This window comes from Asterias amurensis, chromosome 14 (assembly GCF_032118995.1).
Source record: "Asterias amurensis chromosome 14, ASM3211899v1".
Classification (NCBI taxonomy): Eukaryota; Metazoa; Echinodermata; class Asteroidea; order Forcipulatida; family Asteriidae; genus Asterias; species Asterias amurensis.
In genome coordinates, this window is record NC_092661.1 from 10,583,910 (window position 1) to 10,601,177 (window position 17,268).

The window sequence follows — 17,268 nt, forward strand, 5'->3', positions numbered from 1 at the left end:
AATGTGCAAACTGTTTTTTGTAGTAACATGAGCAAAAACAATGTTTGCTGCGGTGTTTCTGGCAGTGGCTGCTGAATGCGCACAGCACCTTGTAAACCCTACAAGGTGCTACATGACAAAGTTTATTTTTCCATCATGTGGGCCTAACACACCTTTAAAGTTAACCATTCTTTGCACCGCATTAAGGCTTGGGTTGTTCCTATGTTAACCCATAAATCAGCAAAGGTCAATAGGCGTGGTGGGATTGAAACAACGGATAATTAACCCTCCTGTTGAATGGCAGCCTAAGGACCAGTCATACCCGGTTTCCATCACCCCCCCCCCCCCCCCCAAATACACCCTCTCCCCACCTCAACATCCCCACATCCTCCCCAAGATTGTTTTCCTCTTTCTCATATTCACTCCACCTTTTCTTTTATCATCTTCACCCGCCCCCGACCTGTTCCTCATTGTTTAAAAATAAAACGATAATACTGCACAAACTGGTTGTACGTCAGACACACACTTAAAGGGTCTGGGTACTTTTTGTATGCCACAATCTTAAACACAATGTCCACAGATTTAGATTAAACTCACACGGTTTGAAGGTCAGGCCTGATACTTCACGGGGGCAACGGAGGCAAACGAAGGCGATTGCCTCCGTTGCCCCTTGCCATTGCCTTGGTGCCCTTGAAATGCTCCAGTAGAAATTTACAATTTCCTCATAGGGTGCCCTTTGCCAAAGAGAAAATGCATGGGTGCCCTTGCCCTTTCAAAAACGAAGCATACAGGCCTGGGTAATGATGGAAGAAAACTTCCCTAAAAAAAATTACTTGCTGAGGTGCTGTATATTTTGAGGAATGAGAAAAACAATGTCCCCCAAATAATTTTTGTCTCAGTGAGACGAAACTTATTATAGCATGGTTTGAAGGTAATGATGGAAGAAAACTTCCCTGAAAAAAATTACTTGCTGTGGTGCTGTATGTTTTTGAGGAATGAGAAAAACATCGTCCCAAAAATAATTTTTGTCTCAGTGAGATGACAAATTATTATAGCATGTATATTTTGTATAACAGACATTTACGTGACTCTCCTGAAAACATCACTCCGTGATTTTCACTTTATTTTCTGCTAAAAAACTTGATGACTCATGAAGCTGAAACTTCTACAGATAAATCATACTACACACATCTTCATTCACAGTGAGTAGGGATGCATGTCATGGCCAAAAACTTGATCTGCCGAAGGTATCGAAACCCTTTGAATTTAAGGTATACATTTGGTAACCACTCCTAGAAATTAGCGGCAATAAAAACTTACTTGGTTAGGCCGTGTCCCAAACGACGACTTCGGCTACAGCTACGTCTAGATCAGCGCGTCTGCCTGTGTTGAAGAATAAGCAGACGCGCGCGCCCTACCCTGTAGCCGTTTCGGACACGGCCTTAGTGCATTACCTTCAAACCCTGTGAGCTTTTGATTTCATGTCATGGCTTAAAAACTTGAACTACAAAAACATATCCAAACCCTTTAAAGGGAAGGTACACCTTTGGTAATTACTCAAATCAAATATTAACTTCTAAATAGACTTGGTAACAAGCAATGGAGAGCCTAGAAGTCTTTGATTCTTATCTGAAAGCACACAATTTCGTCCAACAAGGGTGTTTTTTCTTTCATCATTTTCTCGCAATTTTGATGACCAATTGAGCCCAATTTTTCACAGGCTTGTTACTTTATGGTTATGATGGGATACACCAAGTGAGAAGACTGGCCTTTGACAGTTACCAAACGTGTACCTTCCCTTTAATACGTTGGTTAGAATCTCTGCCTGAATAACACTGTGTTACTGATTACCAGGCTGTGCCGGACGTCTGATGTGCCCTAATGAGATAATCAGGTCCAGGGATGGGGGTTTTGGGTTGGACAAGTGGACACAGGTAACCGATACATAACGGACCATGGTCTGGGAGCTCAACACCTGGCGGATGGACTGGGTATTTACGTCAGTAATTTCAGTCAATATCCTGAAATTACAGAGCTGCAATTACTCAGAATCTCTCAAATTTCCAACTCGGAGCAGATGCATAAAAATAGTCCTGTACTAACGTACCTGGGAGATGTTTTTTGGGGGGGGAAATTGCGTTTACGTGTAGAAGTGTTACGAAGGGCTTGCAACACCCTCGTCATAAATAACGCACTAAAAGTCTTAAAGACCCTAAGGCAAATGCAGCATACAAAGTAAACCACAAATGTGTGCCCCAAAATTAGTTAAGTTAAAGGCATTGGACACCTTTGGTAACTGTCAAAGACCAGAATTCTCACTTCATGTATCCCAATATGCATAGAATTACAAATTTGACTCAACTGATCATCAAAGTTGTAAGAGAGTAGTGAAGTAGAACAAAAAAAACCTCCTTGCACGAATGTGTGTGGGCTTTCAGATGCCTAAAAGAAGTTGCTAGATAATATTGAAAGAAAAAACACCCTTGTCACACGAATTTGTGTGCTTTCAGATGGTTGATTTCGAGACCTCAAATTCTAAATCTGAGGTCTCAAAATCAAATTCGCGGAAAATTACTTCTTTCTCAAAAACTACATTACTTCAGAGGGAGCTGTTTCTCACAATGTTTTATACTACCAACCTCTCCCCATTACTCGTCACCAAGTAAGGTTTTACGCTAATAATTATTTTGAGTAATTACCAGTAGTGTCCACTGCCTTTAAGGACAAACCCTGACCTTTGGTAAGAGACATTTGGAAGGGGGTGAGAAGATGGAGCAAGGGTGCTTGTTGCAAATACTTACTCTCTACCATAGTGGTGTGGTTTATTGTCTGTTGAGAAGATGCACACAATCCGCTTCGGTTTGGGGGCTTCCTGCTGTAAGTTGTATACTGGTGAAAAGAAAGTACCAAAGACACAGTGATTAACATAGTGTGGACACAAAAAAAATCTGTGGGGAAAATCAAACACTTTCAATCTTTGGCTGTGCTCCGTGGTCATAATGTGTTGATGTGGCTGGCAGCCAAAGGCGCCCTTGCATGCCTGCTTCTCCAACACGTTGTAGCCGCGTCCTTCGCAATTCAGCTCTTAGCTGCGAGTAAGGATGATAAGCCCCCCAAACTATTATTATATCGTTATCTTTAAAACCATAACCATCCAACTCAAACTGCATACTTGTTTGATTCTGTTGGATTGAGAACTGCACTAACAAAGTGATCATGTTGTACTTGTTAAAATGTACATGTATGTCTGTATGTACTAAGTACTGTACATACATGTACAACAATTGCTGTGGAAAAAAAAAAAAAAAAATTAATGTTGTTGAGGAGGATCAAGTGCTGGCCTTACCCATTCACCTTAACCACTGGACCTTAGGGGTAAACTCGGTAGTATGAGTAAATTTGGGTAATAAAAAACAAATTTTGTAAAATAAAAAACAAAGAAAATGGAAAGTATATGTACATGTATCGATTTGTATATTTATATTTTTATGCCAGTGTCAAGTCTAATAAAACTTTAAAAATGTAAGTATTTTACCTGTTGGAAAAGTCGTACACAAAATTACCTGTTTTATGCGCATGTTTTTCTAAGTGTTTTCATTCGGCGTACATAATTCCAATTACGACAGTTGACAGCACTTCAAACTAGTACAGTATGCAACCGTTTCTCCTGATAATTGGTTCCAACCTTAGCATTAATGTAGACCACTTTAGCTTTGGAAAACGAAGTAATTACCTAATTGTGTTACAGTATCATTTCCTCTTAAGAATGTATGAACCCAGTATTTGCACAAAGAGTCCTCCCTTTATAACTATATCCAGAAATTGTTATTGGGTTCAAAGACTCAAAAAGTCCCAACCCTTCCTCCTTGACAAAAAGAACGCCAAGCTTTCAAAACTAGTTAACTAGCTTGACATACACATTTCCAATTAAGAAAGTTGACAGCCCTTCATACTAAGTCCAACAAGAGAGCATGTATAAAGACAGAAGCTTATAATCAATTGTTGCTACGAAAGCTCAAACAGTTTTTTCTACTATTTATTAGTTGGTATTTAGGGGTGCTATGATTAAGCTCTTTTTTCAAAACTAATTAACTGAAACTTTATTAATAGATTTCTTTTTTTTTCTTTTTTTTGACGTATTTTAACTTCAGTAACTTCACATCTGAATCGTTGCATAAAAAGCAATTAGCTCCTTCAGCGTCCGCACGAGGTTGATCTTTCGCTCGAAAGTCCCTACTTTTCCTTTTTGACAAAATAAACGCAGAGTTTTCAAAGCTAGTTAAACTTAAAGAAAACTTTATTGATAGATTCCTTTTTTTCCGATGTAATTTAAATTCTTTAACTTCACATCTCAATCATTACATAAAAAGCAATCGCTCCTTCAGCGTCCACACGAGGTTGATCTTTCACTCAAAAGTCCCAACTGTTCCTTCTTGATACAATAATCAAATGAGCTTTCAAAACTAGTTGACTGAAATTTATTGACAGATTGTTTTTTTTTCTTTTTTTCCGAATACATTTTAACTTCGGTAACTTCACATCTCTATCATTACATAAAAAGCAATCGCTCATATCCGCTCGCGGCTCCTTCATAGACTCAAAAAGTCCCAACCCTTCCTTCTTGACAAAATAAAAGTATAGAGCTTTCAAAACTAGTTAACTGAAACTTTATTGATAGATTGCTTTTTTCTTTTGAATGCATGTTATTTTCTCTCACAACTCAATCGTTGCATAAATAGCAATCGCTCCTTCAGCGACCACGCTGATCTTTCACTAAGGGTTTCAACTTCCAATTGAATCCGATCTAGTGGAAAACAACATTTGAACAGTCGTCTAACTCAATTTCCTCCGAACTTTTATCGAACCTGCCCCGCCAGCGCACCTGCGGCCCCCGTGACCGCGGCAGACAAGGGAGCCCCTTCAGTATAACGAGTAACGGTAAGTTGCTTATCACTATTACCTCGTTGACCATTAGGGGAGAGTCGACAATACTGACTGACAGCTCACAGGCTTTACTAAATGTACCTGAACGACAAACACTTATGTGTTTCGATGTGTTTCTGCTTCTTCTTAATGAAATATCCCTTAAAGGAACATTACTGAATTTGAAGGTACTATAAATAAATAGTAATATTGTGGGTACAACCATGTGTAAATCTCTTTTGTGGGAGTGTAGGCTCTTACATTTACAAAATTGGTAAGAAAAAAAACTTGTCTAAGATCGCAGATTTGCATACAACTTACACTGTCTAATGATGATGATAGTAGAAAACATCCCTTGGAAATATTTCTGTGAGAAAAACTAATTTCCCGTTCAGAGTTTATCAATGAGTGAGTGTTTTATTCATTTTTGCAAAATGCCAATTTGCCAATCGATCTCAAACTTCTACAGGTTTGTCAGTTTATGTATATGGTGGATTACATTAAAGTGTTAAACACTACTAGCAACTGTTTTGCGACAAACCGATTCTGTAATGTTCCTTTAATGGCATCGTATGATAGTTGGCCGAGGGATTTAGATTGTCAACCCTTATCATCATCTTTTTTCCCCCCTGTATGGCGACTTTTTTCAGCCCCTAAAAATCTATAAACCAACTGATAAATATGGAATGGCCTAAGCAAACAAATTTTTTGTAATGTTCCTTTAAGAAAGACGGAAAGTGGGGGGGGGGGAGAATCTGTTTGGTACACGACTGAAACAAATATCCCACAATCTGTGCTCTGGTTTGATTATCTGCCAATTACACACTCGGTGCGTCTGGGTAATGCGTTAATGAAAACCACTCCAGGTGAGGAAACCATGTTGCCGGTACCCATAAGGACTGAGGGACACTTATGTTTAGCTCTCGGCTATTATATAAAAAAAGAAATGTAATGCATATGTACGCAGATGACCCCGTCGGATTGTGCGAGGTCAAACTTGAAGATAACAAAGTTAAGTCCCGTGGTCAGGGTGGGAGAAGGAAGGAAAGAGTTGGCAGGTAATCAGACTGCCAGACCACTGCGATTCAATTAATTATTGCTACCTGTTGGACATGTTGAACAAAACCAGCACAGGGACTGAAAAGGGGACATGTAAAACTGGCGAATTAGAGACATTCATAGGCCGTTTTTGGCTACCTGTTGGACATGTTGAACAGAACCAGCACAGGGCAACTGAAAATGAGACATATGAAGCTGGCAAATAAGAGACATTCTTAGGCCGTTTTTGGGGACATATGAAGAGAATAAAAGATATTCTTAGTTTCGAAACCAGAGTCCAAGCCAAAGTCTTAGCCCTGGTTTCGAAAACAACCTTAACTTTTGAGACCCAAGGGCCAATAAGCCATTTTGAGATATGGAGAACACATTCATACTATTGGGTTTGGTCAAATTTGTCTGTTTACACCTAAACCAAACAGTGCACTCCTATAGCGTATGCCGCACCTCAAAAAAGCTAATCCCGATGCTACAAGTGTACATAATCTCAAAATGGTGCAAACACAACATGGGTAGAGCTAATTATCTTTTTGGCCCCACCCTTCCTCCGATCCTGACTTAAGTATGATTGAAGATGTCTTCTTGTTTTTTTCCCCAGCAAATTAGAAAATAAATGATTTTCCCAAATGTTGAAAATTACAGCACTTCCAGAAGCCTCTCTGGAGACAAATCTCAACTAGAAGTATCGAGGAAGCCTAGCATTAGAATTTATTATTGCTGTTTTTATACATTTAAAAAAAGGGGGAAAAAAACTGATGCAACAAATCTACAAAACCTCCCCGAGGGATGCTGAAGAGTTGGAATAATTACCCGGGGAAAAAACACATTAATTATCATCTAGAGAAGCCAATACATTGTGATGGTAGCAAAACATCCTGAATTGGTCTGTATCCGACGACCGGGACACTTTGACATGTACAAGAGTTTCTGAATTACTGTCGGTGATCAATGATTACATCTAGACACAAATAAACACGGTGTAGTTTTCTACTACTGCAAAGTTTTATTTGAAATGTCACTTATTGATGTGGTGCTCCAGGTAGAACTGGAAACTGTACAATGATCAACGGTACATCCAGAATTTTTTTTACTCAGAATAGTTTTGACTACTGTCAAGTTTTATTAGAAATGCCACAAACAGATAGATTTTTGACTCGGAATAGTCCTTGAACAGTGATCAATGGTAAAAATCTAGGAAAAATAAACTTTGAGTAGTTTTGACTGATGTAATGTTGTTTTAAAAATGTCATGTATGGATTGATTTGGTCTTCCAGGTAGAACTGGAGTTAGTGAAGTCATTAAACAGTGATCAATGGCAACAGTTAGAAAAATAAACTCAGTGTAGTTTTGAATACTGTATAACAGAACAAGCTTTAAAAAATAATATTTAGTTAAATGCCACATATGAATTGATTTGGTCTTCCGGGTAGAATTGTAAACTCACTGTACAGTGATCAATGATAACATCTCGTTGATTAATAAAAAAAAACACAAACGGGTGAGAACCAAATAGCACCTTTACTGGACCAAGCAACATAACCCTGGTTCATACATACTTCTTACGATCCCGAATGCTAATGCAAATTTTGAGGTCACAATTTCGCAACGAATAATTAACTTCAGTACGTTAATTTTGGCTCAACTCCTGTGAAACATTTGCTGCAAAAAACAGGGCTGTGATGTCAAGTTTGTATCGCGTTCGTGTTTGCATTTGCATTCGCAGGAAGTATGTGTATGAACTGCGCTTTAGAGACACTGGGTTTGGTAATTGTCAAAGACCGGTCTTCTCACTTGGTGTATCATTCTCAACAGATGCATAAAATAACAAACCTGTGAAAATTTGAGCTTGATTGGTCACCGGAGTTGCGAGATAACTATGAAAGAAAAAAAAACACGAAGTTGTGTGCTTACAGATGCTTGATTTCGAGACCTCAAATTCTAAACTTGAGGCCTCGAAATCGAATTCATGGAAAATTACTTCTTTCTCAAAAAACTACGTCACTTCAGAGGGAGCTGCTTCTCACAATGCTTTATACTATCAACCTCTCCTCATTGCTCATTACCAAGTAAGATTTTATGGTAATAATTATTTTGAGTAATTACCAATAGTGTCCACTGCCTTTAAATCGTGTCTGAATGAACAGCTATAATGTACATCTATGACAATGACTGACTGCTAGGGTTGTCCTATACTTCAAAGTATAGTGACGCTGCGATCTAGCCGTAGCCATTCGGATAGTCAATTCAGGTACGGCCTTACTCTTCCAAAACCAAGGTTTAACTTTCTCCTCTTAAAGACACTCCTATTAAGTAACTCTATACTGCTCGCCTCAATTCACGACTGTACCAAAAAAAGGTGAAATAGCGAGGGGGGATTTTCTATAGTCTACATCCCCTGGCCAGTCTCCTGGGTTGATACAACCCAGACGTTCCCCTGCCATCAAGGAAGCCCATGTACATTGTAATATTAGAGAGAAGGTATGGTTAGGGGGATTGCCTCAGGTGCTGGCCCCTCTTTGCCCCATCCTATGCTCTTATTCTATTAGGCTAAGCATACCCCTGGGACGGTAACTATACATCTTGCTTGAGCCGAACCTTCCTGTATTGGCCGATAGGAGAGAGCCCAAAAAAAGGTGGATGGGGGGGGGGGGGGGGCAACCTCTCCTCGAAGAAGGGTTTAGACATTTGTATAGTCCATGATGGGCTTTCATGAAATACTGGCAGGCAGATTGGCGGGCAAGCGGGGGAAGGGAGAGGAGAACCTTCCTGTATTGGCCAATAGGAGAAGTCAGCACAGAAAAGGTTAGAAGGGGGGTAGCCCCTCCGCTAGAAGACGGGTTTAGACACTTATAGTCCATGCTGGGTTTTCATGAGCATTCTTGTATTGGCCGAAAGGAGAGGCCAGCACAGAGAAGGTAGATAGGGGGGGGGGGGGGGTAACGGTACCCCTCCATTAGAGTAGGGGTTCAGACATGCTATAGTCGGTGGTGGGTATTCATGAAACACTGGCAGGCAGATTGGCGGCCAAGCGGGGGAAAGGCAGAGGAGACGGGTGGAATTAAAGATGGCGATACCGGTACTTCTTTCTTTCCCTCATACGCACGCACGTTTTTTCGGAACTTAATATGCTATTAACTTATGGACCAGCCACAATGGCAGCACTTAAGTAATGTGATCAGTTATTCTGAAAGAACCCCAAGTACATGAAGTATAAGTATAGTTTATAGTTTTGCAATCTCACAACGCCATTTTAGTTAGGGATGGGCTGGCAGGTGGAAAAAAAAATACAACAGACCTTCAGTTACATGGGCAAAGCCATAATCATGGGTACACAATTTTCTTGTCCTCCATTTTATGAACGACAATTTTAAAACTATTGATGTACATGTAGCAGTTATCTTAATGTTACTTACGGTACAATCGCTGTATCAATGATGAATAAAAAAATGCTCATGAGATTGTCGAATACAAGATGTGCAAAGAGTTACATCTCAATATTTATCTGTTGCTCATGTTTGCTTCTTTGAAACAAAACGTTTACCAATGATTGTGGCTGTGCACATATTCAAGTACATTGATAATATGTGTTCTATTGTCCAAAAGCACAATTAATGCCACTTACAGGATGAACAGGGGAAAAAACAGTAACCGTTGGTTCGCCTTTAAAAGTGGCAGGAACTGAATATAATTCACAACTCCCTTTTTGAAATACTCGTAACCTAAGACCACACTTGGGTCGGGGTTGCAAGGTGTTCAGTTTTACACGTGGGAGGAAAACCCAAAATGGGAGAAATCAAAGCGATCAGGTAGGGACTGAAGACCCAATCCACATGCAAGGATCCAGGTCTGAGGTGGGATTCGAACCAGGGTTCACAGTAGAGGTGAAAGGCAGGGAAAGAAACTACTGAGCCGACCTGATCCCCCCAAAAATTGGCAAGCATCAAAATCCTAACACAACCAAACTCTGACTGAGAAGAGCTGGGCCCAATGTCATAAAGCTGTAAGGCAGGAAATTCTGCTAAGGAAGTTTCTTTGCTAAGCAAGAAATGAATGGGGGACCAGTCTCAGCAAAGTAAACCTTGTTGCATTTTAGCTGGTAACCTTGCTCCGCTTAGTAATATTCGTCTGTGCATAGCAAGATTTTGTGCTTAAAGTGCTTACAATGAAAATTGGCCCTGTATGCCTGGCCTCATGCCAAGCAAAATGTATAGTTAGTTTGGCTGTTCAGGCCTATTATCCATCAAGCTCAGACAAAATCAGGGTTGCATTTTTCACAGTCGCCACCAAAAACGTTTTCAATAAATGGATGTTCTGATTGCCTTTCCAGATTGTGATAACCAAAACAGTGAATGGTTATAAAGAATAAACTATAAATAAATAGTAAACTTGCAGGTACAACCATGTATTAAATCTTATTTGTGGGAGTGTTGGTTCTAAAAAGAGCCGGTTTGGTCTCGACGTTTCGCACAATATTCTTGCTCTGCTTCGGGAGTAAAAAAGAAGACAAGCTGAGTATAATGTTCGAAAATGTGATACCAAACCAGCTCTTTTCAGAGCCAACACTCTTATAAAAGAGATTTCCGGCCTGATACCTCACAGAGGCAACGGAGGCGATTTCCTCCTTGCCCCATTGTCATTGCCTTGGTGCCCTTGAAATGCTCCCGTGAAAATTCACAATTTCCTCGTAGAGTGCCCTTTACCAAGGAGAAAATGCCTTGATGCCCTTGCCCTTGCAAAAATGAAGCACACAGGCCTGAACTTCATTACATGGTTGTACCCGCAAGTTTACTATAGTTAATTCTTATTGTTCACACCATGCAAAGCTTCAAATATAACTTGGTGAAATGACTGGCTAGAATTGGTGGGAGGGGGGTGAATTAGGAAAGAGAGAGAGGGGGTGATTTTAAAATATAAAAGTTATCCTCACACATAGGTTTTCTGCGGTTCTTCTTTGCCGTCCGCATGATGTACTGTTTGACCTCATTCAAATAATCCATAGTGTTACTCCGTTGTCGGTTCTCACAGTTCAGATAGGAGTTGATGAGATCGTTCTTGTCAACGGGCGGAGCGCAAGGAGGCGGCGAGGCGGGGCGCATGGACGGTTGCGGCGCCTGGATGACCGGGCTCGGAGGGTCAAGAGAGTACTCGTCGGGGTAGACATTCAAAAAGGACGTCTCCATGAAAACGGGCTGCTGTTTCTTGGGCCTCGGCGGGTCCTGCGGCTTCTTGAAGATGTCGCGCGGCCGCTTGTTGTTGTTGTTGCGATCGACGAAGAAGCCGTTGGTGGCAATCTTGATGCGCGGCCTCTCAGCCCCGTACATGATGTCCGAGACCTTCTGGTTGTTGTTCATGTTGCGGTGGAGGCCGCGACGGGACGAGATGCGCGGGTTGGTCTGCGGCATGTGGCGGTGACTGCGCTGGTGCCGGTAGCCATTGTTGAGCGTTGCATAACTCGGGTACGCCATCTTTAAATCTCTCCTTTGTTCACAGTACTAGAAACACTAAAAACTCGGGGATCGGACGAAAATCAATTGACACTAAGCTTGATCACCGCAGTGCATTCGGAGTCCATCAACAGAAAATCTCCAGAAATTATATCTCGCTTTCAAAAAAACAAATAAACAAAACCTCAAAACAAAATCGTCATCTTACATGTAGCTTTGTTTCTGAGAACACAGAAAGCTTGTTTGAAGTTCCAAAACGCTGAATCCAGTTCATTCATCCACTGTATGTGTTTAGTCTCTATAAACAGCACAATGGTCTGAGATTTGTTCCTTCCTTATCAGCTCTGCACTCAGTGCGTGTGAAACGACCAGAGGCGCAGTTTGCACAGGCCCGTGGCAAGAGTCCGCGAGGAGTGTAAAAGTCCCACGGTCGGTATAACGAGTAACGACCGTTCACCCGTACTGATTCGCTTCCTGACCTGACAAGTCTCTAGTAGTCCCTACTTAACTGGTCTCCCTCTGGTATTTATAGCAAGTCTCTCAATGGGCTGCTTCCCCTTCAGGAAACCCTCGCATACGTGTCACATCTATTTCTTTTTAACCAACGCTGGATCCGAATGCATTGGATTGGTGGTGAGCTGAAAGAAACTTGCCACTGCTGATGTCACATGTTGAATATTCATGATTTGCTTAACTTGAGTGCAGATTGTGATTGATCTAAGTTTCTTGTGAATATTCATGAGTTGTGGAAGAGTTGTGATGCACTATCCAATGGTTTGCAGCCCTTTCAGGTTGGCCCTTCTTGATTGGCTGACGCTATGCAAATCAGCTTCTTTTACAATAGTGAATGACCCATGTGTTGAATGTTCATGAATGGGTTCCCTGCTGTATTAAAACTTGCCAGTGATTATTATGCAAATCATGAGAGCAAGTTGGACCAATGAGCAAACCAGCTGTACCCCTATGAATATTCATAACTGTTGCCACTTCTTGATGAGTGATCCATGTGAGCACCTGTCACAACCAAAGTCAAATGTGACTCCACATAACTTGTAGATTTCCAACCAAGTCAGTCGTCAGAATTTTGAAGAAGGCTAACAAGAGATTTGCAAATATGAACAATCATAAAATTATACATGAAGTTCTATGCCTGTCCACAGGAATGGGATATGCTAAGTATTCAAAAACAAAATCCAATGACAGGAGTCTTCATACTTATGAATATTCATATGGACCTTCCTGACCATTTCTATGTTCTTTTCTCAGGAATGGATATGCAAATTATTCTAAAACACAATCCAATGAAAGGAGTCTATGAATATTCATATAGACCCTCCTGACCAATACAGTCACAGTGGCAGGAAGTGGTTGGTTTCAGGCGGTGGCAGGATGCCGCAATTGTGCAGTGAGCCTTTCTAAAGCTTCACAAGGGGGCACATGTTCTTTGGCTTGATCCTCCCCAATCAACGCTTAATGCACCGGGATTTGCGCGAAGACATCGTTTTGATTGGCGTGAAAGCTGAGATGTCCGCTGTTTGGCTTTAGACTGCGACCCCCTGGGCGGTATTTCGGGGCAAACCGGCAAACAGTTGACAATTTGAATTTCGATGATTGTACGATATGTAGATCCTCTGTCTACCCTGGGAGGGGGAAACAAAATGCATCTAGGATGCTGGGATGGATTTGAACTTAACCATGCGGCGGCCATCTTGAATTGTTGGATTCCCTGTAGTCTAGATGATCGCCGTACGGGTAATCACTGTGGACAGAGGGCCCAGGCTACATGTACTTCCAGGACAGTCTTACTAATAAAGTTTGTGCTTACCCTCCACAGTAGTACAGTTAATTACGATCCTATAAGCTAACGTAGTAGTCCCAGCCTATTTCTATACCATCCGCCCAGGTAATAGTTAATAAGCAGGACAGTTCTTTTCAGAACTGAGAAGTCTCTCGAACACCCGAACAATCTACTCTGCGGTAGTAGAATTAAGCAAGACAATTCTCTAAGAACAAACTCTACCTGGACATGGACACTTTCTCCAGCTTCAAAACTTACTAGAAATCTCACTAGTTCAGTATTGGCTATAAGTACAGTTATAAGCAGAATTCTTTTTCTTTGTGCCAGGTGTGTCTTTCTATCAGACATGCACTACTAAAGTCAATTAAAACGTTAAGTACACAATGTCCCTGCCCTGCAAAACCGACTGCCCCCACCCCAACGATACTAACCAACATTACTTCATTCCTACCTAAACATAACAACTCAAGTTAATAATAACTTTGATAACTCTATGATCAATAGCATTGGGGGTGGACTGGGACCTAACGTCCCTCAATGTCTGCAATCATTTCTCGACAGACACACGATCAGACGTTGTTTTTTCGATCAGACATTGTCTTTTGCATATCGAGGACGACCCAAGGAAGACCCAAGGAAAACCCAAGGAACAATGAGTTACCTGTCCGGATTACTTGGAGGGGGGAGGTAGGGAAGTAGGGGGGGGGGCACAGTAGGTCCTTGTAGCCTAGCGTGTGACTATGAAGATGAGACCTTACTAGACAGTGAGGAAGGCCTGCTTGGGCAGATAGTAATCTTTTTGGTATTTGGTTTGGAGGAATACAAGCAGCGCTTTGATCTGGTTAATTAGCAGTGTCTCCGAAAGATTGAGAGATTTTCAAATTGTCCCATTGGCTCCTGGAGCTGCAGAAATTAGTTCCGGCCGACTCTAAATAAAATGTTCTTTGATAATTGAAGACGCAGTTTGGTATTTGCCAGAAGAAAAAGAAAAAACAATTAGATATTTTGTAAGAATGTCAAATGTCAAATTGAACTGAGACTTTCTGGAAAATAGTCTGGTCCCCTTCCTGAATCTGTACTGTTTTTATGCACAACACAAAGGTAACTAAACAAAGATGGCTGTAGCATGATAAAGGTCAACAAGTTGTTAGATTTGGATGTCGGTTTGGGTATCGACTTTAGCCTCCATTTGGTGTAATTTATTCACGACACCCGCCGCTCAATAAAAACATAAGCCCAATGAATAAAAGCAACAATCTTAGCCCCCAGTGGGGGTATAGCCCCAGTCGGGGTAGTTACATCCCAGACACATTCAATTCAACCGAAAACAAAAGCCCCATTAGGTACCAATCAAATAGTCCCGATCCGTGATATTTTGTCCGGGGTTATTCTACCTTTGTTGTCAATTAAGACAAATAAGATTGGGGCCAAAACGCCAACAAGCTATTAAGAGCCCCCAGTGGGGGTATAGCCCCAGTGGCTAGTTAAATCCAAGACAGGAACAAAAGCCCCAATAGGTACCAATCTCACGGTCTCGATCGGGATAGTTTGTTCCAGGGTTATCGTACCTTTGTTGTCGATGAACACAAAATAAGATTGGGGGTTGATAAGCCAACAAGCTATTAAGAGCCCAGCTCAACACAAACCCAGTGCGCTATGAATCACCGTGATCGGGCACATTTGTCACCAGATTGCTACTTGCATCTCGCCATATCATCTTAGACACCTTCAATTAAAAAAAAAACGCTGCAAAAAAACAAAAAAACAACAAGTCGGACAAGCCCAGTGTGTGTGCGTGTGACAAGGACGTAACAGCTGACGCGCTCCCATTTTGCGTGGTGGGATTACGCCAAAGAGACACCACGTCTTTGACGTTTTTACCGGCGATAACCAAACTTTATTAGGAAGGTTTCACGAGGAATAAAGTTCAATGAAAGATTTAGCGTTATCTTGCGGAAGCGGTCGAGGGGGAGTCAGACAAGACTACTGGGTCCCTCACAAGAGCTTTAGCAACCATTTTGGTTTTTGGTTTTTTTCATCACATGTTGTTGACACAGATACAGGTTTGGTTTGTAGTCACAGGCCTGTATTCGTTTTTTAAAGGGCAAGGGCACCAATGCATTTTCTTCCTTGGTAAAGGGCACCATATGAGTAAATTATAATTTTCTACAGTAGAGCATTTTAAGGGCACCAAGGCAATGTAGGCAATCCTATGTAGGCAATCGCCTCCAAAACCTCCTTAAAGTATCAGGCCTGAAGTCAGACAAAAGCTGCATGCAAGTTAGAATTTGAGGGCAAGCAGTGTTTGCATGTGTCCTTTCATTTGCTTGGACAGCAGGCCTTAAGGCGATGGAAGCTAAGCCTGGGCAACTAACTTTGTAGTACTAGTCCTGGCAGCAGGATTTATCGAGCAGCTGAAAAAAGGCAGTCGCGACTCGACTAAGCAATCAAAAGTCACCACTTCGACACTAGTCGCACAGTCCCCCAGGCTTAAGAGAAGCTACAGCCTCAGTTGCCCTAGACTTGACCTTGATGCCCCTTCAAAAGTTTCCTCTCAACTTTTTTGTTGATCACTTTCCAACGGATGTGACCTTTACAAATTAAAAATGCCTTCGCCTTATCAAAGATGAAATGCCAGACCTGTGGTGATTTGAGTTCAATCACAATCAATCCTTTAATTGGACCGAGACATTCCTAGAAATGCTTATAGAGTTGTACCCCTCCAAAACTTAACCTCTAAAACTGAACCTTCCTGAAAAAAAATGAACAGAACTCGTTCCTTTTTTCAGCAGCAGCTAAACACCAACTAATCACGCTTAATTGACACGATTACCACCTAAAATTACATGTACGTGTACATTATGTATAAACCGGTTCCCCGCTAATCTCCTCTAAGCAACAACTTCTTCTAAGTAATATAAATGTCCAACTGAACAACTTAATGACTCGTGGTCCGCCTGCGTAATAACAAAACCCGACATGAAGTTGTTTACTGAGGTCAAATGTGTCATCGATGGAGGTAACTTATCACTTGACCGATTGTTCAGTGGGGGTTTTGTACAGGTTTGACGGTTCCACTTGCAAATCAATTGAGATTTGTTTTCTCACTGACAAACGTAAGATATTGCTGTTAAAAATCCTTGTCATTGCGCACAGAAATACCCTCTGGGATCTCTTGATGGTAATTGTGATAAAGAAGATCTTTTTTTTAAAAGTACGCTCAATATGGTTCAAATCAAACATTTGGTTTTGATACTCCGAGTTCTGAAGGGTATTTCATCAACTGTAGGAAGGATTCCGACATTCAGCACGGAACTGCTGGAGATGGAAAGGTTGTGGTTGCTTGTGCTACATCATACAGTTTGAATGATTAGGGTAGATCTCTCTTCTTAAACACTTCTTTAAGACCAATGCTTTGGATGCAGAAAGCAGGAAACTTTTACTTGTAATAATACAATAATAAAAACAGTGGCTTCTTATAGCACTCAAATCCATCATTCAGTGTTGCTTAGAGCACTCCAACCCCTGGGGCTGTTTTCACAACGAGCTTAGATCAATCTTACTGAGTATCAATCTTAATTCCATAGTCAAGTGTGATGTCACGATACAAATCACTTTAGCGATTTTGACAACTCATCTTCAGACCAGTATAAGTTAGTATTGGTAGTGCTTTGTGAAATCTGGTCACAACTACATTGTGCATTATGTACATGTATTCAGAAGAAAAAGCGTTCATTAAAACCCCTGTAGAAAGTGCATTTATTAATAATGCAGGCCTGCACATGTTTACTTGTATGCTTTGTTTTTTAAAGGACATTTAAGAAGTGTATCAAACATTCTCTATATCCTAGTTAATGCGCTGCGTTCTTGACGTAGTGGCGCTATAAAAATGCCCTACATGTATGTGTATGTATGTATGTGTGTAGGGGCACTACTAAGGCATTTCTACTTGATAAAGGGCACCATATAGATGGGGAAATTGTAAATTTCTACTATGAGCATTTCAGGGGCACCAAGGCAATAACCAGGGGCATGGAGGCAATCGCCTTTGTTGACTCCCTGAAGTAT

The 17,268-nt window shown here is 41.1% G+C and overlaps 1 protein-coding gene across 2 annotated transcripts in view; it reads right to left on the reverse strand.

The window, feature by feature from the left end:
• The window catches only part of LOC139946984 (beta-chimaerin-like), a 77,134-nt gene that overhangs the window by 27,764 nt on the left and 32,102 nt on the right, over positions 1 to 17,268 (reverse strand). Inside the window, exons 1-2 of one of the 2 annotated variants that reach the window (XM_071944786.1) lie at positions 10,886 to 11,470; positions 2,781 to 2,868 (exon numbers count right to left, since the gene is read on the reverse strand). In XM_071944786.1, the coding sequence (XP_071800887.1) occupies positions 2,781 to 2,868; positions 10,886 to 11,423 (626 nt within the window). In that variant the 5' untranslated portion in view covers positions 11,424 to 11,470. Of the gene's footprint in view, positions 1 to 2,780; positions 2,869 to 10,885; positions 11,471 to 17,268 lie in introns of those variants that run through there. The other variant, XM_071944787.1, reaches the window with a different exon arrangement.